General features: G+C 37.7%; 1 protein-coding gene, 1 long non-coding RNA gene and 1 pseudogene across 37 annotated transcripts; all 3 read right to left on the reverse strand.

Annotated features, from left to right (window-relative positions):
• Positions 1-3332: 3332 nt before the first annotated feature.
• On the reverse strand, positions 3333-4795 carry LOC148740683 (uncharacterized; annotated as a pseudogene).
• A 258-nt stretch (positions 4796-5053) lies between these two features.
• On the reverse strand, positions 5054-8181 carry LOC148740684 (uncharacterized). The gene is made up of 4 exons (XR_015996028.1): positions 8005-8181; positions 6338-6477; positions 5484-5713; positions 5054-5160 (listed from the first exon to the last, which is right to left on the reverse strand). It is a non-coding gene; the product is annotated as an uncharacterized LOC148740684 (long non-coding RNA).
• Positions 8182-10081: 1900 nt separating this feature from the next.
• Positions 10082-24911, reverse strand: LOC148740685 (uncharacterized). 36 transcript variants are annotated; one of them, XM_088746987.1, is made up of 9 exons: positions 24754-24911; positions 21827-21878; positions 19518-19643; positions 17279-17364; positions 14481-14523; positions 13868-13925; positions 13269-13449; positions 11565-12963; positions 10082-10943 (listed from the first exon to the last, which is right to left on the reverse strand). In XM_088746987.1, exons 8-9 carry the CDS (start codon positions 11626-11628, stop codon positions 10579-10581), a joined length of 429 nt encoding a protein of 142 aa, XP_088603113.1. In that variant the 5' UTR covers positions 11629-12963; positions 13269-13449; positions 13868-13925; positions 14481-14523; positions 17279-17364; positions 19518-19643; positions 21827-21878; positions 24754-24911; the 3' UTR covers positions 10082-10578. The 36 variants fall into 36 exon arrangements, with proteins under 36 accessions (XP_088603113.1, XP_088603118.1, XP_088603112.1 ...); XM_088746992.1 differs by having other exon boundaries at positions 13269-13452; XM_088746986.1 differs by having other exon boundaries at positions 13356-13449; positions 14481-16571; positions 17332-17367.
• Between the last annotated feature and the right edge of the window lie 34 nt (positions 24912-24945).

The raw sequence follows: 24945 nt of genomic DNA on the forward strand, positions 1-24945 counted from the left end.
GTGGCAAGTCAATGGAATATATTCGACTTGGAGGATGAGTTACTAGAATTTTCCCTGTTTTTCTATAATTCCTTGAAAAAAATTCCAAAATCAGAGCAAGATGGCATAAGGGAACTACGGGTATTATCCGCTTGTAGCATGAATTCTCAGAGTTTACCCCGTTTTCCTAGAATTAATTAATTAAAAAAGGAAAATCAGGAAAGATTTGACATGACAACGTATGTTATATTCCACTTGCGGTATTAATTCTAAGAGTTTACCCCTGTTCTCTAGAGTTCACTTAAAAAAAAAAATTGGACCATCGAAGCAAAGATGGCATTTGGGAACTTCGGGTATTATCCCCTTGTAGCATGAATTGTCAGAGTTTGTCCTGTTTTTCTGGAATTTTTTCATTAAAAAAAAAGGAATTCGAAAATTGGGGTGAAGATTGGATATGACAACTTAGGATATACTCCGCTTACGGTATAAATTATCATAACTTACCGTCCCCTTTTTTTCTGGAATTCATTGAAATAAAAATAGAAGACCGGGTTCAAGATTGGATATGGAAACTTAGAATGTATTCTACTTATGGGGTGAGTTTTCAAAATTAATGCCGTTTTTTCGGAATTTATCAGAAAAAACGGAAAATCAGGGATGTTCCGAGTTATAATTCAATCAGTGCGTTGGCATATATTCTTTTTATGACATGAATTGTTGTTTTTTTAGAATTATCTGAAAATAATGAAAAATCGGGTAAAGATTACACACAACAAGTTGGAATATGTGAAGGTGTAGTCTGATCGTCCGGGTGAGTGTAGTCCTGAGAAGGACTGTTGTCGGTGGCAGTGACTGACGTTTCGACAACCTGTGCGGAAGTCCTCATCAGAGTCAAGTGAATGATTGTTGTCAGTAGAATGTTCTTATTCCAGTTCGTGTGAAATGATCGGTTGATCGGAAATGATCGGTTGGTTTTGCCAAAACCAACCGATCATTTCACACGAACTGGAATAAGAACATTCTACTGACAACAATCATTCACTTGACTCTGATGATGACTTCCGCACAGGTTGTCGAAACGTCAGTCACTGCCACCGACAACAGTCCTTCTCAGGACTACACTCACCCGGACGATCACACTACACCTTCACATGTTACCCCCGGGTTCAAACCATTTACTGCAAGTTGGAATATGTTTCATTTGCAGGATGAATTGTCCGATTTTACCCCATTTTTGGCATCTCCCACATGTGGGACTAATTGTCAGATCTTACCTTATTTGTCTCTAATAAACGAAAAAAAAATGGAAAATTAGGGTAAAGATTTGATATGGCAACCAAGGTTATATTCTATGGTGGCCGAGAACTGTCATTAAAAATATTCAAATTTATAAGGATTATTTTTGTTATTTTTTTTTTAATTTCTATTTATTTCTCACTTTTCTTTTTAAAATAAAAGCAAGTGAAAGTAAAATGTAAAATAGAAATAATATGAAACCAAAGATAAATGAAATCAAATCAAAATTAAATACTACCCGGCCGAGCGCTGCCACTAGCTTTTTTTTTTTTTTTTTTCGTGGTCGGAAAAAAAAAATTTGTTCGTGGCCGAACGCTGCCACATGGCCGAGGGCTGCCAAACAAACCCAGAATGCACTACCATCAAAAAGTTCATGACAAGCAATTTCTGGGTCGAATAATTCATACCCATGTCCTTGTATGTCTAGCAGCATGAGTTTTTTGTCTGACTTTTCATAAGAAAAATGGGTTAGACATTGAGCCTTCTGACCCATAACATCTGTTTCCTCGACACAACAATCACCAGTATTGTTTAAGTACTTGGTAAACTGTCCATCAATAAACTCCTCCACAGTCACAAATTCTCCTTTATCATCTTCACCGTAGTAGATCTTTCTATACCTTAGGACCTCTCCAAATGCATGTTTTCCTATGATTTTTTGTTCCAACTGGCGAACAAAATTCCTTGCAAGAAGATGCATCTGAACCCCTTTTGGGTGTGTTGTTGGACAGTTTGCCCAATGTCCTTTATTCCCTTCACAGCATCAGGAAGGTATCTTTTAATTACCCAGGTAGTCCCCTTGAACTGTGGGTACTTTGTGGTTGCTTTGTATGCATTACAAAACCCACCGTGAGCAAACGGCTCTTATTCTTCGTTGAATTCGACAGTTATTAATGTACAGCTCCTTTCCTTTAATTAATTTATGCGTTGTATCTCCTGCATCACGCTTCTTCCCTCTTTTCGCAGTCACTTTCTCTTTTAAGTTTTCCACGCGGCATCCGCCATACTAGAATCTTGAAAGGCATCTTGCAAATTATTCGACCCAGAAATTGCTTGTCATGAACTTTTTGATGGTAGTGCATTCTGGGTTTGTTTGACAGCCCTCGGCCATGTGGTAGCGTTCGGCCACGAACAATTTTTTTTTTCCGACCGCGAAAATGAAAAAAAAAAAAACTAGAGGCAGCGCTCGGCCGGGTAGTATTTAATTTTGATTTGATTTCATTTATCTTTGGTTTCATTTTATTTCTATTTTACATTTTACTTTCACTTGCTTTTATTTTAAAAAGAAAAGTGAGAAATAAATCGAAATTAAAAAAATAATAAACAAAAATAATTCCTACAAATTTGAATATTTTTAATGGCAGTTCTCGGCCACCATAATATTCCACTTGCGTGATGAATTGTCAGAACTTATCACGGCTTTCTCGGGACTCGTTGAACAAATGGAAAATCGGGGTAACGATTGGACACGGCAAGTCATGGCAATCGAATTGTCACGATTCCCGTTTTTCTACAGTTAATTGAACAAATCGGGGTAAAGATTGGATATGGAAAAGTTATGATATTATCCACTTGAAGGATGAAAGGCTCCTTACACTAAGAAGTCACGTGATCTTTTCCGCCATGTTGGAGGGCAAACAAATCGGTTGCTACGGGAAACAATGGCTGCCTCGTGAGACGACGAAAGGTCAGTGACGCAAATATTTGCTCTACTTGCTTCTTTGTTTCGGAACAAAACGATCTTTATCCACTAGGAACTCTCAAAAAGAGCGACTGTAATAGTTGCAGACCTACTGATGTATTTGATTTCTCGGAAAGCTCCATATTTGCTCGCGTTTTCGCGTTCGTATAATCCGCACTTTGCGAACTGGTATGTCTATATATTTTTTTTTAACTCCCTTTCAACGCCGGTTTTGTCTATTTTTTAAGTTGATATTGTTAGGCGATGATAGTCGAGTCAATGTCGTTTCCAGAATGGTAGCGAATAAAACATTTCTGAGTGAAGGTGAGAAAAAATAAGTTTGTTTACTTGTTTCCTCGCTATATACTGGTTCTATTTCAGATAAAGAGATCACAGAGTGTTGTGGAATTTTAGATCTTTTGGAGCCTAATAATAGTGTGATGGCTGACAAGGGTTTTAATATTGATGATCTATTATGTAGTAAAGGGGTAAAGCTAAACCTTCCACCATATCTTTTAAATCGTGCACAGTTTTCACTAGAGGAAGTCAAAGAAACAAAAACCATAGCCAAAGTCCGGATTCATGTGGAGAGGGCCATACACCGCATTAAAGAATATCATCTTTTCGACAATGAAATTCCTTTGTCACTTTTGGGCACTGTTAATCAGATGTGGACAGTGGCATGTTTGCTTGTAAATTTTCAGGGACCATTAATTTTGAAAAATAATCTGTCTTAGCAAGTGCCACAGGGTGTTCTCATTATACATATTACAATAGACCACTTTCATAAATGGCTGCTGGATTAATATTCTTTTGTTTAAATTCAAATTTGCCTAGGTGGCCTCGTTCTCCAGTACAAAATTCAAAAGAATACATTATCTCAAGGGAGGCCACCCAGGCAAATTTAAATTTAAACAAAAGAATATTAATCTGGCAACCATTTATGAAAGTGGTCTATGATGCAAGTGTTCTCACAAAAAAAAGTTAAAATAAAGCATGTCAACTTTATCCTTACATTTTGGGAAAAAATAGGATCAAGTACTGCTCTTGGAAAAAAAACAAATCATCACTGATGTAACACAAAAGTCACACCAATCCAGGCCAGAAGTACCTAATTGGCATTGTACTTGTGAATAATATGCATGTTGCTTGTTTAGGGTTAATTTATTTGAAATGGGGTCATTCTTAAGGTAAGCCAGATCATCTAAGCTGGTCGTTCCTTCCTGGACAACATTTGTCTCAAAGAAGCCATAGGGACTTGATGAACCATTTTGAGCTGCCTCAATATCTTAAACCTTCCTGTCTGGAAAACTTCCAAGCCAGGGGCATTTTGGATTTATTACCAGACCACTTGAGTACAAGTTTACCATCCCTTTCTTTGCTTTAATGGCATATATGGATGCTGCTCTACCCCCCATTTCTATAGCTGGTTCATAGCAGCTGTCTGTACAAGCCTAGATGGCTGAAGTTGTTTGACAAGAGTATCAAAATTAGAAATTCTCTTTGCCACTGTTCCAAACTTGCTTGCAGTGATTCTTTTTTTTGTTAATGAATGCCAAAGGTCACTTTCATCCTGTTCTCTCATTTTTTCTTCTAAAGCATGTACCATCTCTAAAGTGACTGACAGTGACTCTAACTTTGCTGATTTGTTGCTGTTCAAACAAATTGACTCATTGTTCTTAAACCTTTAATCTGCATTAGGAAGGGGTAGCTTGGGGAATGAGGTGTGGGCAGAACCATTTATGACATATTTTTCTGTGAGCCTTTGCATTGTTGGTGAGATATTACAGACCCCTTTGGCACCATTCCAAATTTGGTTTGTACAGAAGAGGGGCCGTAAGGGGGGGTCACGCGCACAGTTCACGGCAATTAAAAAACGCAAATCACGAAACACGATAATTAATTTTCGAGTTTCACGGTTCACGGAAAATAAACTTACACATGAGAAAGACTTGTCGCCTGACCCTATATATATAATATTGTTGACAGTCGTTTTAATGTATTTCAGAAAGCGCTCAGCTCGTGATTGTGTCGTGATTGGTAATGTCAGATTCGGTTTCACAGCTTTGCTCTGCAGCAGACAGGCAGTCGCCTAAGATTTCAGTATCTCGTTGAATTCTTCAATCTCTCTGTCACTGTCACACTGTGCCACGTCTCCAAACTCGTTTGCAGACGCCGCTGCCTTAGGGAAATTGTCTTGAAATCTGTAATTGCAAGGTAGTATAAAAATACACGATCCACTTGACTACTGAAGTCTTAAAAGTTTTAGTAACTGATATTATCATTCAATCTTGAAAGTTAGCAATTAGAACTGATATTATAAATGTGGATTCATCTTGTCTTGTGACTATCGGTGTAACAACAACTAAATACGCCGTTTTGCAAAAGACCTTAAGATACTTCGAGAAGTAAATAGATCGGAGGATCTTTAACAAAAAAAAGTAAAAGAAATGTTTTACTTAGGCTGACGGTGACAGATTGGTTAGTATAATATCATAATCTTACAAATAATGTGAAAGACTCTTACATGTTGTCTCACTCTAAATCACGATCACTGTCATTTCCCGCTGATATTCCTTTAAGTGAACCGACGTTTCACATTACAGTTCCATCCCTTTGACTTTCTTGATCTCCTCCGCGGCTTCCACTCTTCTTCAGGAAGGCTTCCATATTTCTTTTCATTCCAGCTATTGTTGCATTGTTTCTTGGCATTATGTTCGTCGTTTCGACGGTTTTGACAAGCTGTATTAAAGTGTTCTGTAAGGCAGCAACAAAAATATGACCTCCAGTAATCTTTATTTTCATAAGAAAACAATGAATTTTAAACACCTGCTTTATTCTTTGACAATACAGAAGTTCTCTGGATGGTCTTCTCCAGTGGTTTTCTTTTAAAGTAAAATTGATGATGATACTTCAAAGTAAAACTTCCGAAGCTTTAAATAGAAATGTTTCTGCAGACAAGCTTGAAGGATAATGCTCAACATTTTACGTACTTTTTTTAAAGTATCGAGCTTTAGTCTACGGAGTCCTGTCCGTTGGTACAATCTTTAACTTCTGGCAACGACCACACCTTATAGTAAATTCATTGACCGTTGTGCTATTGAACATACTTGCCAGAGCTACAAACACATTGAAAGGCTAATTTACTAAATACATTAAAGACGATTTACATGATCATCGTTATCATCATCGTCTCCGTTATAGTAATAAAATGGTAAAATTTTAGGAAAAATCATGGCTGTTAATAATAACAAAAATTCTTAACTATTTCTTTTAGTCGCACATAGCCAAATTTAGATCATCCAACATCTTGGTCTGTCGTTCATTTCGCTCAACACTTTCGCCCTGTTTTAGGCGCTTTACAAGGTGGTCGTCCTCTACCTTTGGAGCTGACCTTTTCCTTCCACCTCTTGGCTTTCGTTAGCTGACTTTGCTCTTTTGCTGTTCTTCGCCACCAGCAAATGGGATATCTATCACCGGGGAATCTTTCGAAAAGACGATTTCCTTTTTAAGAACATTGACTGAAAGAAAATAATGACTATAAAATTAATTAATCAAATAATAATCTTTTGACTACGTCCTTTTTATCTTTTGTTTATCTACTTTAACATTTATATTGGTGTCATTTTTTCTGGGCAGTTTCAAACCCCACTCCAGTCTCTTTCGTAGTCCATAAAAATTAAATTTAAGTTGCGTTTAATCGAGAAAAAAGTCTGTCCGAATATTCTCTTCCTAGTCTTCCTGGGTTGTTCCTATTCTCAGGTCTTCTCATTATTGTCAACACGCCCTTTTTGCAAAGCGAGCGATCAAGGATCATCAAGAAATATCTCAGGAGGTGTGTTGACTATAGCCTCTAACGACCCTAACCGAAATCACGGCTCTCATCAATGACTCACTTTCTGTATCATTTCTGAAAAAATTGTCGATTCTTAAGCAAACTTCAAATAAAATATGTAGGGGGGACTGAATAAAACTTTTCTAGACTTCTAGTATTGTAAGGGCCTGTTTACATGGAGATCGGGTAACCCTTCTAAAAGGGGCACCCTCTTAGAAGGGTAACCCTTGCCTATTGTATTTTCCGGCTTGGTTTGTATGAGAGGTAGGGTCACCCTATCTGCTTGGTGGGGTAACCCTCCTGCGAGGGCCAACTTTTTGCCATGTAAACACTTGAGGTAGGGTCACCCTCCTAGAAGGGTCAACTTTTGTGGGTTCAGTTTACTGTCAGATTGCCACGAAACTCTGTAATGACTTCGCGCACGTATAAGCCCGAGGAATATTTTCGCCGTTCTGTGGTGGCCAAATTGTTTGAACAGAGTTTGAAACAGTCGGAGGACAACAGTGTCGACATTTCGAAAAAAGACATAGATGATCATGAATTAGTGGTCGACGAGAGTACCATAGAAAGCCGCTCGACTCGGAAAGATATGGAAGACGGCTTGCCAAGTGAAAAATCAAAGAATTCACAGGGAAAACGAAAAGCGTCCTTCGCCACTGCTCTGTGCGACCATGATTCCGCCAAATTCTCCCTCGGCGACAAAATGGCTCTCCTTCGTACATGCCTCGTTCGTCGCATTGCAACATTGTACTGGGCGGCTACCTGTAGCGCCATTCGCTCTTGTCGGCGTTTTTCTATTAGGGGATACGACAGCAAGAACCCACAGCACTGTAAAACCTCAGCCAAAGAGGCAAGCGCAAGGAAAATTGAATTTACCGCCAAAATACTTCGTTTGTCCGCCATTTTAGTTGCTTTGTACTTAGCGACCGCGCAGTTATCTCCCTCGGTGCCAAATTCAATAATCGCGATAGCCCTGGGGACAAGACTTTGCATGTAAACGGGGGCTATCTTTTGCCCCTTCTAGAAGGGTGACCCTCCTAAGGGGGTCACCCTATCTCCATGTAAACAGGCCCTAAGAGATGTAAGAAATTAACGCGAATTAAAACAATTAACACGAAAGTATGGATATCAGATACCTTACACACGTGACTTTCAAGTAACACGTGTCATAAATTATGATGTCTTATCAAATTTTCATGATGAAAACACTAACCTTGGAAAACTGCTGAATCGACAAAAAGCGGCCTTTTTTATGTTCCACTGCGCTTGTATATTGATTGAGAAAGCTTTACTGCCTTCTGCGCCTTTGGCTAGTCTGCACAGCTTAAGATCAATAGATGACCCTATTCCCCGCTTCTCAGCTTCGGCCTTGAGGCCCGCGTGTTCAACAATATGCTGTTACGAGGATCGAATTATTTTCACTGAATCTGTCACGCAATCCCAGACTTTTCTAGAATGATCTATAAACTGTAATATTCCAGAAGCTTCTTTCATGCGGCTCAGCAGTTTCCAAAAATAGTACAACTTGTAATACGCTATAAATAGTAATAGAACATTCTAGATAACTAAAGTAAATGTATAAAAGCTGGCTTGTGAGAAGTACAAAAAAGATTTGCCCGAGGGCTTACCCTCGTGGCCGGCTGACTGAACTTTTGGAAGCTATGATATGACAAGGCTATGACCTTTCGACCTTGCGATATCTGGAGAGAGGAAAGAGATGAAAAAGACGATAGTCGAGAGAGGAAGAAGATAGAGAATACAGAGTTTACTATGGAGTCCTCCGGTAGAGTTTTTGTACAAGGAAAGAATGCGATAAATCAAGAAAGCCAAGCGCTATGGTCTTCAGTCGGCGGATGTTGGAATTCGAAGTTGATCAAGACGACGAACACTTACACGGCATGAAGGATTGTAAGCCTGCTTTATGAACTGCTTAACTTAATCTTTAACCTAAGTAAATTAGAAAATGTAAAACTAATTAAATAATAGTTAAAATGGGTAACTGCTTGTTGTTATATATTTGTTGCGTGCCATATATCGTACCCGGGAGTTTATTTTCATATATGCTTTGTTAGCGGACATTTGTTGGTCATTCGTGCACGTAACAAAATTGGGGGCCTGTCCGGGAGTCTTTTCCCTGTCCGGGAGTCTTTCCCCTGTCCGGGAGACATTTCCTGTCCGGGAGACATTTCCGCTGTCAGGAGTCGTTTCCCTGTCCGCGAGTCATTTCGCTGTTTCGCAGTCATTTCCTTGTCTGGGAAAATCTTTTATTACCTACTAGTTATTTCTTTTCTGTCCGCTTCGTATTTTTGTTATTGTAGTGACATGAGCAGTTACCTACAGTAATTGGTGATCCTCGTAAGAATGTAGTTAAGAACTATTTCACCCTGTAGTTTGAACCATCCAGTATTATTGAGAGTTATCATTGCTTGTATGCCCAGAGTTAAACAATTTACAGTGGAAGCGATTCAAAGGTTGTATTGAGGACCTAGGTGGTCAAAGTCAGGAGCTGTTTGCGAAGTTATTAGAGTGACGAGTTAAGTCATTGAGTTAGTTCGAGATGAAGTATTGTGAGTTTCTAATAGTGCTCTAGAGAGAGAGAGAGCACTGATCAATGTGTTGGAATAATATTTCCATTGTTTGCAGGAATGCGAGTATGTTTGTGATCTTTTGTGATCACGAGTCATGTATGGAGAAGTGATAGTGTAATCACGGTTTTAGGGCATAGAGAGGAAGAAGATAGAGAATACAGAGTTTACTATGGAGTCCTCCGGTAGAGTTTTTGTACAAGGAGAGAATGCGATAAATCAAGAAAGCCAAGCGCTATGGTCTTCAGTCGGCGGATGTTGGAATTCGAAGTTGATCAAGACGACGAACACTTACACGGCATGAAGGATTGTAAGCCTGCTTTATGAACTGCTTAACTTAATCTTTAACCTAAGTAAATTAGAAAATGTAAAACTAATTAAATAATAGTTAAAATGGGTAACTGCTTGTTGTTATATATTTGTTGCGTGCCATATATCGTACTCGTGAGTCTATTTTCATATATGTTTTGTTAGCGGACATTTGTTGGTCATTCGTGCACATAACAATGCCTTTTCAGGGCATCAAGGGAATTATGTTCTCTTTTCAGGGGAATTCTGATCCTTTTCTTTCCCCCAAGAAAACTGAAAGATCCAGGAGATTTGGGATCAACGAAGTAGACAACCCCTTCTAAAACACGAAACAGCTCTTCGCTGACTTCGCTCTTCGACATTGTGGGTCGTGAGAAATGAAGACAAGACGTCAGACAATGAATGATCTGAAGACCTGATCGTTGGTGTCAAAGGTCGCATCAGCTTTATTTTTGGATCAACGGGTCATGCGAAACCCTATTGTTTGGTCACGCAAGCGGAAGAAAACAGACACGGCGATCACCTGGAGAGTTCCTTTGTGGGGTCTTCGTAGCCGTTCACGGAAAAAGGTCGTTTTCGTGTTTGTTATCACGGGTATCGGAAAATTATTTCTCTGTTTCACGTATCACGACAATCATATCATTCACGGTTCACGAATTTTAAAACTTTTAGATTACGGATCACAGAAAATAAATTAGTCCGATCACGTTTCACGTGAAACCCCCTTACGGCCCCTCACAGAAGTAAGATGTGAGCTTGCAAAGTTTTCCAGATCTGGTAACAAACTCCACAGCAAAGGCTCAGGATTTAGATTTTTGAGTTTAGCTTTTTGATCAGGGCCCAGAATATGATACTGGGATGCAGGTGAGTACAGAGTGGTTTTAATGAATTTATTATAGTTTGCACCCTCCTGAGGCATCTTCACCATCAAGGTGTCCACACATTGACACCATCAAGGTGTCCACACATTGAGGATTTATGTGTTTCCCTCTGGGAACATTCCATTGCTGCGCCATCATAGTATATGTCAGATCATCAGGTAAGTTCTTTAGCCCAAGTTGCATAAAGTGTGACAAGTAAAAAAGAAGGCCCACAACATGGTGACAAATCCCTCCAACACCTGCTACACAAGAACACTTTCCAGACACTGTTGTTTGATCCATACCAATTATCACTTGAAGGGAATGTGGTGCTTCATTTTTCTTCATCGATCTGTAGCATCTGGCCAAAATAAATGCCTCCGAGTCACTATATGTAACTGAAATTTGTAAAATTAATTTGGATCAGTCTTAAGCACTCTTTAAGGAATGGTTTCATGACATGAAAGGCGAAAACATCTGCAACTTTCAGGAGACTACACCAATTTATTTACCAGTGCACTTACTTTTGATGTTAGGGAGATATCCTGGTTCTGCAAAATATTTGTAAACTTTTGCAGTGCTTTCATATCCCGTTGAACGTGTTGCATATTTCTCTACATCGGTGAAGGTTATACTCGGTAAACGTGAGGGTCAACACTTGGATTACTGAGAAAATCAGTCCAATCAAAAAAAGCTAAATAGCGTCAACCTTCGGTAAGTTTCGCATTTTGTAGACATGCAACTAGACTACAATTCTTGACAATCTTTACCTAACCCAAAGAAAGAGCAGAACTCTTGCGAAAAATCGAATAAATGAATGAATCAATCAATCAGTTGATAGGATTAAGCTTAAATAAACTTTCGCCTGCCATTCGTTTGTTCCCGACGCGTTAGAAGTAAAGGTGAATACAAATGCTCGATCACAGAAGCTCTTTGGACATTATGCAAATTTGACGAGTGGATAAAGATCGTTGTTCCAAAATAAAGAAGCTATTAGTGCAAACATTTGTGTAACTGACCTTTCGTGATCCCACGAAGCAGCCATAGTTTCCCGTAGCAACCGATTTGTTCGCCCTCCAACATGGCGGAGAAGATCACGTGACTTCTTAGTGCAAGGAGCCTATTGTTATCAGTAACCCCGTGTTCCTAGAGTTGATCGAGAAAGTGGAAAATTGGGGTGAAGATTGGATTTGGCATGTTAAGATATATTCTAATTGCTGGATAAATTGTCAGAATTTATTGCCTTTTCACGAGAATTTCCACATTCAGTGAAAAATGGAAAAAGGGGTTAATAATGGATATGTCAAGTTTGGATGTATTGCACATGCAGAGTACGAGCTGTGAAATTGTTTTGATTTTCGAATGCACTCAAAACATGGAAATAGGGATAAACAGATATACTGCAGTTGTAAGTTAGATCGCTGGAAGTGCACCCTTAATTTGCGTAAGAAAATATTGGGTCGGGGGGTAGTTGTCGGAAGGCTATCCCCGGGTGAAGTCAATAATTTTAGCCGGTACTTTGTAGGATCCCCTGCACAAAGCCTTAGGATTATTCGACAAATATCACTTAGTTTGAGGAGATTATTTTGCTGGAAAAGAGAATGTAGCCTTCCCCATAAAATATTTATCAGTATGTAAGTCTTGGTGTTATGTTTCACCACTGTGATGTTCTGATTGTTGAAAGGGGTCTGCATATTATTCACACCCCTGGAATTTAAGTCAATTTAGCGTTAAAAATGTCTTCAGGCAAAAGTCGCTGTATACACAGATGCATGTGCATATATTGACGGCAAACTATTGATTTATCTTTGCTTGACAAGCAAAGTGAACGTCTTCGTAGAGGCTCACGGGTACTATTCACAGCCAGATAAAACATTGTAACAGAATAATTGAAGGGTTCATTGCAAAAGAAGCCCTTGGTGACTTAGGATGAACTGCTGTCGTCCCATTCCAACGTGCTGCCTGTTTACTTGTGAAACCGAAGGAAAACTTAACATGACATCAAGAGTCACTTAGTAGGGCTTCACAAAAGAAAAATCTATGTAAGCAATGGACAAGTTTTAAGTTTCTCTTCTAAATATTTAATGTCTTCCGATGACATTGACGTACTAATATGGCTGTTCTATTATAAACAAGATCATTAAGCTCACTTAAAAATAAAAAAAGAAATAATATACATTAAATTTATATCCCTGATAGAGTAGTTTTCCAAGAGATTATGATTTCACATATTTGAAAAAAAGAGGAATTACTATGTGACATAGATATATAGGTATGTGTCGGAAAAATGATCTTCTCCCCTTCTTTGTTTCTCTCTTTTCGTTTGCTCCTCCATTTTTCTTTGTTCTTCTCTTCCTCTTTCCAGCTGCTCTTCCATAACTATTTCTTGTTCCAGCCAGTCCATGTTAATCACATGCTCTTCAAAACATAAGATATGTATCACTTAGTAACATCAATATATGACATTTTACAAAGCTGTTTAGCCCTGAGCCTCTGTGGTCTAATACTTCCTTCAAAATCCGTAAACATGGCCGTCCAGTGATGGCCTTTGTCAAAAATATCACCACCAATGTTCATACTAGAGATGCAATAACGTTCACCCTAGAATGTCAGATGGCGTGAGTAGTCCAGTGGTCAGTGCGCTGGACTCTAGGTCAAACGGCCCGGGTTCAAGTCTTAGCTGGGGCTTAACGTTGTGTCCTTAAGCAAGACACTTCACTCACATTGTTTCGTCTTCTCGGTTAGAACGTAAAGCCGGAGGACCCGTCTCTTAAAGGGTAAGGGGTAAAAGACGTTAATTTCCCACGTACGAGATTACTGTGTGCTGGATGTCCTCCGCTGGGATGGATTGGGTGGGAAAACAGCAAGTCCACATCAGCTTATACGGTTGCCAATAATTTCAACCTGCTTGAACAAATAAACATGACAATGACGATGTGCACATGAACCATTAGGGAGAGTACCTCTTTCCGTGCCAATATTCTTAGATATGCCTGACACCTAAGTGGCTGATTATTAATTTTTAAGTAATGTTATAAGTGAGAAAACAGTAGTTTGATTGCCTCTCAGGGATGAAATGCACCAGTACTTCACTATGCCAGACACCCTCATCTGAAGTTGTGTGTAATTCATAACAGCCTTGTTCACTGGTTTTATTTCATGATAGGCGATAAACCACAAAGCAACTTCAAGAACTCCTTAGAACATTCAATTTAAAAGGGACGATTTCCTGTTGAGTTGTTAGGTTAGCCAAAATTCTGTTCTATTCTGAAAGTATGAGAAACCCTCTCAGGATGGCAGAGAAGAAATTAGTTTATCTCACCACGTGGTCCTCCATCTTGAGCCATGGTAGCCAACTCAGCAAAAATTGATCAACAATCCTATTTTAAAAAAAAAAAGAGAGAATATGGGTGGTTACCAGTTTGCTCGGCTCCCAGGTGTGCAGAGAAAAACATAAGAGGATATGCAGAGGCTAAAGCCAATGTGTATCAAAGCATTCACCTCGATATTATAAAAGTAATGCAAATATTTCGTTTTTAAGGGATACGACTTAATCGCATGCGACAAGCTCAAGGTTACTTCCCACTTTTGCGGGTGTCCTTCGGGAAAAAAATTGATAGCACACTAAAGTAGTTTCACTAAAATCTTAGCAAACTATATATCACAAGAAAGCTTCATAAATGTTTACGATAAAAATATGTCTCAAGCAACTTTTCTTTGAAGGATGTGTCAAGATCCAATAAGGCGTGAAATGACCGAAGGGTCTTCTATTGAATTTAGTGGATATGGGATGCTGCAGCACGAACTAATTCGCTGCACAGTCTTATTCACACTTATTACACAACACCTGTGCAAAGCATGTCAATTAAAAATAACAAATATGGAGAGTGCAGACTACTTTCAATAATTTATAGTGCAAGCAATTTGTTCCTTACCATCATTATTTTGTGTTTACTTTCCATTTACAGACTCAGTTGGCTGTAATAAAAAAAAAATTCAAAAATTTTTACCTTTAGTTACTTCTTAAAGTAAGAAATCACAAGACTAAACAACAAGTGTAGAAACTTAGACATACTTAGGCTAAAACTCTGATTCAAACATAAAAAACTACCCCCCTGCAAAAAAAAATTATACCAGTCTTTGATACCATCCTGTTAATCTCCAATTTTTTTTCACTTTTCTTTGCTTTTAATTTTGTAAACACACATCATGCTTCTTCTCAATGGCAAGAGCATGAGTTTCCGAGAAAACCCAAATAACCAGAAAGAGTAGTGGCAAGAAAGATAACAAAATGAGCAGTGGTATAAAACTAGAGCTTGGAGCAATTAACCGACCTGAATGACTGCTACACCCCATTCTTTTTTCCCAGGTCAATGTAAACTAGATTTTGAGTAAAGAATGCAATACCTTGCAAAACATCTGCTAGGATGACTCTATTAAAAGTGTGCATGATCATCATCTCTTGCTGAGATAGCACTCTTCACTACAACGTTTTTATTACTACACATATGGAGGCTTTGGTAAGATTGTGGAAAGGAGGGACAACATTTGAGCAGCTAGGAGGGGCCAAAATGACAGTGTGGCAGCCATCTATTCCCACTTGGATGGCAAAGTCTGGGGAACCTTCCCCTTGAAATTTAAAAGTTTGGATGTCCAGAAGGGTCCATTTTTGGTTGCTATTTCCCAAGTTGGCTAAAAATTATAGCTACTATGAGGGAGAGTATGTGGAGGCACGGTGGCCTCATGGTTAGTGCGCTCAACTCTGGATCGAGTGGTCCCCGTTTGAGCCCCGGCCGGGACATTGTGTTGTGTTCTTAGGCAAGACACTTAACTCTCACAGTGCCTCTCTTCACCCAGGTGTATAAATGGGTACCGGCAATTTAATGCTGGGGGTAACCCGGCGATGGACTAGCATCCCATCCAGGGGGGAGTAGAAATACTCCTAGTCACTTCATGCTACAGAAACCGGGGTTAAGCTCCGGTCTAATGGGCCACTAGGCTCGTAAACAGACTTTACTTACTTTACTATGAGAAAGAGTATTGACATTGAATGAATGAATAGAGTAGCTTTTACCTATCTGAGTACATAAACATTATACATAACAATGTTGTCTCTGTGATGTCTGTGTGGCCCTTGATTGATTTTTAGCTTTGCCTTGCTCAAAAAATGAAATTGTGCTGAGGACAACATTAGATTTTGGGATATGGTGCTGTGATTTCTAACACAGAATCTTTAATACGATTACTGATAGCGAAGGAGTTAATTACCATATTTATCCATGTATAAGTTGACCCCATTTTCAAGGTTGAAAATCAGATTTTTCATTATTTCTAGGAAAGAAAAATTCAGACTGACAGAAAATTAATTTCCCATATGGTTGATCTCTTATTTCTGAGAACGTATTGAAAACATGGTGAATTAAAAAAAACTGCAGAGCATAATGTAACCATGTGCTGTGAAGTTTAGTAGCACTTGTTTACATCCCCACGATTCATGATTTAAGCATATACAACCACTTCGATTTACTGGTGAAGTAATTCGCCATCTTTTGTAAATCGTTTTGAAAATGAAATCTTCATGCATTTAAATAACCGTTTGAAAGGAGATTTAGTAGACTAAAGGAACACCGAAGAGCTTCAAAGGATTGCTTGATGAAAACACGGCCATCTTGGAAACTACACAATATTTAACATAGATGGTCCACGAACGTAATAAACAAGACCGCACAAGAAAACAGCACTGTAATCATTCGCTGAAAATGAGAATTCAGCACTGAAGCGGTAAGGAAAATTGTCTGCTCCACAGATCAGAAGATACAATAGAAATCAGCCCCACTAGGTTTCTGTTTCAGCCACATAAAATTTATTATTTCAAACTTTTTCATCGATGAAGATCGCACTGAAAACTGACAAAACTTCAACACAATTAGAACTGGTTTTGTGAACCTGGTTTTCCTAATGGACTTCAGGCAATTGTTATGCTAATTTCTTGGATTGCTTGGGTCAGGTCTTTATCATTCTATGATCTGTGTAAAAGACGAGGGTGATTTTTTGGGCTAATTTTTCCATCATAAAGAGTCCACTTATACACAGATAAATATGGTGATACTTCAACGATAAATGTAGAGCATGGCAATCAATGAAATGATCAGTGTCTAATCATGAACTAGCTCTTTGTCAGTGACAAGTTTGCAAAATTAATATTGGAGAAGAGTACATTACTTCATACAACAGTTACTGTGAAACCATCACACTGAAAAATATGGCAACTGCTACACTCAACCAGACCTCTTTGTGCAAGAAAATCCTGGAACCACTCATAAAAACAAGCAGTAAAGTTCTGAAAAATTTAAACCTTGCATACGTTGTTGTTTTGTGAAATATTGCTTTCTACATGTCCCTTAGCCTAAGAGTAATGGTAAAATGTACAGGTGCCATATTTGTCTGTCAGTGGATTGAATCTATTGGGTGAACACCAGAAAAATAATAATATTGATACAATTAAAATGAGGGTTTAGTATAGGTATGCTGTGGTTCAATTTCATCCTTAGTTTAATTCTTTTACTTTTAATAGAGGCCAAATTGATGGTGACACATCATCTCATCATAACTTACACTCTAGGAGCTACATTTTATCTTTCTTTACACAAAATGAATTTTCATTCATTTTTATTAACAAAACCAAAGGAAAATTATGCTTACACCAAGGACAAAAATTAATCACAACATTTACCTTTTCATAACTAGTGCATAATTTTCCAAGAAAATGTTTACCATGGAGCTTACCACCTCATTGGCACTTTTGTTTACTTTGCTTTGCTGCTGGTTGTCATCCATGCATGTATGTATGAAATTAAGTAAGGGTGAAAAGATTAGTATTTTCTTTGCAAAGATAGTTGCAGTGAGTGTCTCCCCTAATATATGGATCACCAAAGGCTCACAATGAAAGCCAACAAGACCAAGTTCTTGCTAACACATGTAGGAGTAATAATTGCTAATAATAGGCAATAGTCTCTACTGAATTAAGTATTCAATTGTACATGGTTTAGTATTTATTTCATTTCAATATCTGAAACACATAGTTGAAAAAGTATGTAAAGTGTGGTAACCTTTAACATGCATATCATTATCATATTCCTTATGATCTAGTTCAAAGGGCTTTATTCTAAATAGATCAAAAGAAAGAAAGTGGCTTACGTCAACCACTGATTTCAATGAAAAAGCACATATTATTAAGTGAAGAGTAATTTTGCTGCAATTCTGTCCTCTTCTGGGCGAGCAAAGAGAATGATTTAATGCATTGTAACCCAACTGTTTCTTGCTGGAGAGCATGGGAGAGAGCACCCTATCCTTTATAAAAGATACAGATCTTCATCATACGTGTCAAAAGTTTCTGAGTTAACTTTCCAGGATATATGATGTTTGACATCAACCATACAGAGGTTGAATTTTTGCGTAGTCCCATACAATTACAATGAATACATGTCTTCAATTGTCTCCATAATAAGCATCAATGTAGACACTGAGATTGCTACATGTAACATAATAAAAATTATAATGAGGCTGGAAGAAAATCACAAATTTTTGGTCATTGAAACACGGAGATCTGTCTCGTTTTTTAATTATGTATCATCTAGTTTTGCATGCCCCAAACAAAATAATAAAAAAAAATCATCCCTCGACACAAAAGGATTCAATGAATCCAGGTTAGTAGTTACTCGGACACTTTATCCGTATACATCTGACAGTATTTAGCTAATAAGGGAATCGAAGCCACGAGGCAACGTCAAATTCTCGTCTTCCTTAGCTTTCCAACGTATCGAAGAAAAATTTCGCTAATAATTCGCACTTAAAAACGCAACCAGGATCTTAATCTTTCACCAATCCGAAGTGTCCCAAACAACACCTAGGATAGCTCATGAAACAAGGATATCCCGTGAAATTCTTAACCTTCGAGGGTGGAGATCTTAATGATCTTCTTGCAATTAATATTTTTGCATCGCATCCCTCCCCTAGTTGGGAAGTGTCAAGCAAGAGACATGTTCACAACGCCTTTTGATTGGAAGAAATAAAACCACATTCTATAGGGGAATCCTTGTTTACAATATTTGCCTCATTAGCATAAGCCATTCAGTTTCTGACGGAGCTAAAAATAAATTAGTTCTGAATATCGAAAGGTCAAAGTACGATTAACTTGGCCAATGAATACGAGCCTGATGCATTGAATACTTTTTGTGCAACACGGGTTTAAATACTCAAAATTTTACATAAAATGTATGAGCTCATTAGTGCTTTTGCCACCCAGAAATTTTGCAGTTTTTGATGGACTATTTCTCCTTGAATATTACACCCAAAGAGCTAAAAATTTAACCATGTACTAAGGTTTTCTAGCTCTTTAGCTGCCTGAAGTCAATTTGTATCTAACATGCTTCCTTCTTTACGCAAAGCCGTATGCAAATAAACAAAAATGTAAACAACGACGTCAGCACGAATCCGCCTAGTGGTTATTAGTTGTGAGGACATAACTGCAACGGAAGACACAACTGCAACGCTACACCCGTCCTCTTGCTAATTCTCTCTACTATTCCTTCTCTAATGCTTCACTACGCGCTGGATTGGGTTTCTCGCGATAGAAGTGAAGGAGGAAAATTTGTCGGAAAACAATAGTGGAACAAGCTCTTGAGACAGCTTTTCATGTCAATTTTTCCCTCTTTAACTTTAATGCAAGCGTCGTAGTCTTCAATATCGTTGTGCGGTGCATGTGCAAAAGGAGCTCACAATCGATTGATTTTCCAAAAGCAAAAGGGTATACAATCCAGTTCAATTCAAGTACTCTTTAATAATTATTGGTGCGATCGATGTAGATGATCCTTTTTGCGAATGATACAGGAGGCCTGTCGAAGAGCACATTGGAACCTGATTGAGTCGTGTCACTGCTATCTCAACAAATCGAGAGCATTTGTAGTACTCACTTTCCTTTGAGTGTTTGAGAGCTTCAACTTCCAGTGCAATGTATTTGCAATTTCAGCAAAAGTTCACTGAAATCTGGGTTTTGGTTGAAAAGTTTTTTTCACGAATCACAGCCAGCATGAACGACACTGAAACACAAAATGCCATTGTCGCATTGAGAAAAGTAAGATAATGTTAGCACCAGAGATATGGTCGTCATAACTTGGGGGAATTTTTATCAGAGGAAAGAAGGTTCTTTTCAATCGTCAGTCTTCAAAATATCATCACATGTGCCTTATGACGAAAAATTTTATTGAAATCTGATCATTTTATTTTCCTCAAACTCGCAGCCCCAAACAGTTTCTTTCGAAACTATCAGCCTTTATTCATTTGAAAAATCTGTAGTTTGCGAAATGGAAAGTCTGTAGTTTGCTAAATGAAAAATGTAGTTTGCGAAATGGAAAATCTGTAGTTTGCGAAATGACATTTCCTGGTCAAAATTAAATTCTGGCGGGAGATTATCCTGGCGATGACCTTTACATACATTTGTTATTTGTTGAAATTAAATTAACCACGCATTTCTATTATTGTATCACTTATTTGTTCCTTGGAGGTGACGAAAATTTTCCGTTTTTCCATCCAGGGGAGGGTGCAGCAACATGTTGGCTAAAACAAGCCTTCTTCAGCGAATACTTTTTCTTCGTGCAGTTGTTTATCTGCACAAAATGTTAAAACCAGAATGGTGGAAAGTAAACAACAAAGTTAAGCTATTCCTTTGAATATCGCATGATGTTTGTGGTAAAGATATGCGTGTACGTACTTTCCAGCGGAAGTTCTTGGGTGGTGGTTTTGTCCAAATCTTCAGAGAGACCGCCTCCATAAGAGTATTGACACTTATCAATACAAATGTGGTAGCGTCAAGGCACATAAAAAGAGAAAAGGTCTTGCTTCTGGTTCGTTTTGGTCGCTAAAACACGACTGACAATTAAAATACCTAAGGGGTGAGGGCGAGTGAAGTACAAAAAAAATATTTGCCAAAGGGAAAATTGAATGAAAAAAAAAAAATCCATGCACGCCAATTAACCCTGAAACATATCCATGCTATGGCCAAAAACATTCATACGAGAAATGATAACGAGAAAAATTCCCGCATTTCGAAATCTCGCCACCCTTCCCCCATCCAGTAACTTTTGACACATTACCCAGGCACTCTGACCAGGCATTGTTAAGTAGACGCAGCGATAAAGTCCTTTGGCAAACTACAGATTCTTATTTCGCAAAGGAAAGATTTTCCATTTCGTTTCTTGGCTCATATAGCACGACAGGTTGACGTTGTCAGCCAAAGAGCCTGGATGCGGACAGTGGACGTGACGTTCAAGATCGCATTTGAACTCAAGTCAAATTTAATAGAACTCGCTTGCTTTGTTTTCGTAACAACGTCAACATCCGGTCTCAAGCAAAGTGATGACTCGTATTTTCTATTGCCAAGAAAAAGAAGTAAGGGACCCTCGACTAGGAACATGGGTTTGAATAAATTATTTTTGCACGTGATGCGCACACTTTTCTTCTGCATAATTATGATAAGTTACGTCGTATTTTTTTCATGTATATTATTAATAAATAATCACATGATTATTCTCGTGCAATTTGGAATAAATAAGCACTGGTGAATTTTTTCAAAGACCAGAAATTGCACTTGCCCTACGGGCTCATGCAATTTTGTTAGTCCTTGAAAAATTTCCTCATGCTTATTTACCCAAATTGCACTTGAAATCATGTGATAATATATACAAATAAAATACACAGATACCGTATTTTATCAGCTATAAGCCGAGCCCCTACACTTTTAACTCTTAAACCTAATACAATTGTCTTCAAAAATAAACACAAAATATTCAGCTATAAGCTGAGACCCAGTTCTTAAAACGTATAAGAGCTCAAGAAAAATTTTAATCACATTTAGCTTTTAAAATCTGTTAAAATGAAATGAAAGAACAGCTTAATTATCCAACAGCACATATATGGCGTGTGACCAATGTTCACTCGTAAACAACCCGCAAACAAGGAAGTAATTAATGGCAAACAGGTGACTGAAAAGACTGACCCAGATTGTCCAACTTCGACGACGCCTTTGCAATCAATGAGTTTGAGCCATCGGGAACTACAGTACTATTTCTTTCACCCTAATTTTCTTCGCATGTGGTTCTGATGTTCAAGACTGAATATTTGGATAGCATGATAAGAAAGATCAACAAACATTCAACGATAAAATTTGCCACTTCTGCAATGTTTTCCTATCAAAGGATACCGATTTTCAGTGAATCAGACTTACACAATTCATCAGGATGGTAGGCCTGTTGGGTGGCAGCCAGCGACAAGCCATCCTAAGATCAAAATGAAAAATGGTAAATAAAACAAATAAAAAGAACTCTCAAATACCTATAGCTTACAACACTCTAAGGAAAAATGCTCCAATAACCACATCTTGGTAGGTGTCTATTCTCAAAGAATGATAGCAAATAATTGATTTACTCAAATCAGTTTTTGCAGATAAGATGGTTTATGCAAGAAACTGGATGATGTCAAATATTACTGGCAAAACTGAATGATGTTGTCTTCATGATGATGTTCATTTGTTGGCGTCTTGGACCTGGAACATTACTATGCTATCGTACTCTGTCTTCTAAGAAACCAAAACTTTTTGTCAAGCTGGGAGGATTAGGTAAGTATTTAATAAGCTGGGTTTGGTTTTTTTTTTATTATTAGATTTGCCAAGAAAAGATTTATGAGTAAAGGTCACGAGAAATAGAACCTAAATTATATTAATTGTGAAAATTGAGGTAATACATAATGCTCTTTATTCAAGGCTCTCCTTCCATTTTGTAACAATTCTATGTAAGACTAACACACCATTGAGTCAGGGAGGTTACTAAAACCATAGGCAGCAGAGCAGGGGCTCCTTCAAACAAAACTTTGGAGGGACACAGCCCACATCCCCACATTTTTGTGCCGAAAATATTGCTAGCACAGCATAAAAAATGGTAACATTCATTTTCATTCTTGTGATCCTTTCACAAACGTTTATACAAGCATTGTGAAACTTCTTTTGAACAGCTTCCACCTGTTTAGAGAAGCTTATCAACTGCAGAAATTTTCTTCATGTCTAGGAAATTAGACACTATTATTTTGATACCGTACTATCAAATTTTCTTTACTGTTTGCCAACTAAGCTCAAAATTTACCATCTTCCCAAAACTATTGATTAAATAAATATTTCAATTGCTTATAATTTTAAGTAGCCTATATAGTTTTTTTGCATAAGTTTGTCATAAAAATTCTTTCTGTTACACTCGGATGGAGATGATATTTAATTTTTTTAAAAATATATGCTTTCTTTTCTGCACAATTTAAACTTGATATCTGAATAGGTACAAATATCTTTTAAAAAATTATTTCCATTTTAACAGAAGAGAAAAATCAAGTTTCCAGATGGGATTTGAACCCCCGACTCTCCGTGATCTAGTCGGATGCTCTGACCAGTGAGCTACAGGAGACTCTATGGTGAGCAAGGGTATGGTGAGCATAGAGTCTCCTGTAGCTCAGTGGTTAGAGCATCCGACTAGATCACGGAGGGTCGTGGGTTCAAATCCCATCTGGAAACTCGATTTTTCTCTTCTATTAACAATTGTTTATTTCATCTTTACATGCTCACTTTGGAGGCTGGTTGGCTGCATTTGATGCTTTAATGCATGTGATGCTTTAATGTGACAGCGTGATGCTGTTAGTGAGCTTCTATGCACTAGCTGATGTTTGGCTGTGTAGCCGTGTGATGCAGTTCCAGTCAATACCCACTAATTGACCCTTGCTCACCATAGAGTCTCCTGTAGCTCAGTGGTTAGAGCATCCGACTAGATCACGGAGGGTCGTGGGTTCAAATCCCATCTGGAAACTCGATTTTTCTCTTCTATTAAAAATTGTTTATTTCATCTTTACATATTTCCATTTTGTATATTTTTAAGGTGTCTTAATGACATGACAAATGAAGATTATCCTTGAATGCAACCAAGTACTGAAACAAAGTAGAGCACAGCCTAGGAATTTTTTCTTAGGAATTTCTAAGAATTTGATTTAGCGTTAGTTCTTAACTCTTATTGTAATGCATATTTGAGCATATCCTCATGGAATTTGCGCACTACAAATGCTGTATTTAGTAATTCCTAAGAATTACTAGGAATAAGAGATGTGAATTTGCATGGTAAACTCAAACAGGAATTCAATTCCTAACTGCAACAACTCTAGTTCTAAAAACCTAGAAATTTTCCAAAATTCCATGTTTATAGCCAACAGGACTTGGCATTCTTAGAAATTCCTAGGATTTCCAACTCAGAGCACTAATCACTTCCCAGAAAGACTGTAAATCTAAAAACTTGCCGGAAATTCCAGGACTGTTTAAGAATTATTAGGAATTTTAGGAAAACTTCGGGGCAACTACTAAAAAATAAATACGTACGTGCATTAACTCCTGACTAAAAATTCAAATAGTCAATGAAATTTATCTGAGTTTAATTTAGCTTTACATGTAAATTACTTTCAATTGTATATTAACATCAACATGTAGTAATATTAGGATGAAATTTGATTTCTTTTACTTTTCTTGAAGATTTAATGAAAATTATCCTCAAATAGTCAAATAGTCCTAATGAATCATAAACTATGTTTATTGCAATAAATACTATCAGTCCAAAAATAGTCTTTAAATTAATCATTTCATTTGGAATGATAGTACAAATAGTATTTAACTCTTTCCTCACAGAGTCAGGGTTTGATTTCATTTTATGCGGTTGTAACCTCTTTGCATAAAACTCTTGTGTGTTAAAATTCAAATGTAAGCTGTCAAGCAGCATTTTCATGTAATACTGTTTATTTTTGTTGATTCTGCAAAATTAAATTCAAAGATTTCTACTCAATTTTGACTTAACACTCCGGGAGTGAAGGGCTTAATTACAATTAAGTAATTAATATTTGAATGAAAATTTTCTTGTAACTGTAACAATCAATTGTAATGAAGTTATCCTAAACTGCAGACTAAGCAGCTGTTTGTCTTTTTTCGCTAGGCTCGCAGCTTATCAAACGTGACTAAAATAATCCTGAAACCTTTAGCTTACTGATGTATTTGTTTCATTATAAAGCGTACGCTTAAGAAAATGTGACATGCAAGTGACCGATTCGATTCTACCGAATATCGCAATTTTTACTCACCACAAACTTTCAAAATCGATTTATAGCACTCACGCTATTCTCGTTTTCCCATTGAAAAAGGTAAAACCCATCTTTAGACTTGTTAAGCAAAACAGTTGATAAACGAATTTAAACGCATAAGCGAACCACCGATGAGCGCCATTTGTTTGTTTCTGATCAAGAGTAGCTAGTAAATAGAATCCGCTGGCTTGC

This window comes from Stylophora pistillata, chromosome 1 (assembly GCF_964205215.1).
Source record: "Stylophora pistillata chromosome 1, jaStyPist1.2, whole genome shotgun sequence".
NCBI classification, from domain to species: domain Eukaryota; kingdom Metazoa; phylum Cnidaria; class Anthozoa; order Scleractinia; family Pocilloporidae; genus Stylophora; species Stylophora pistillata.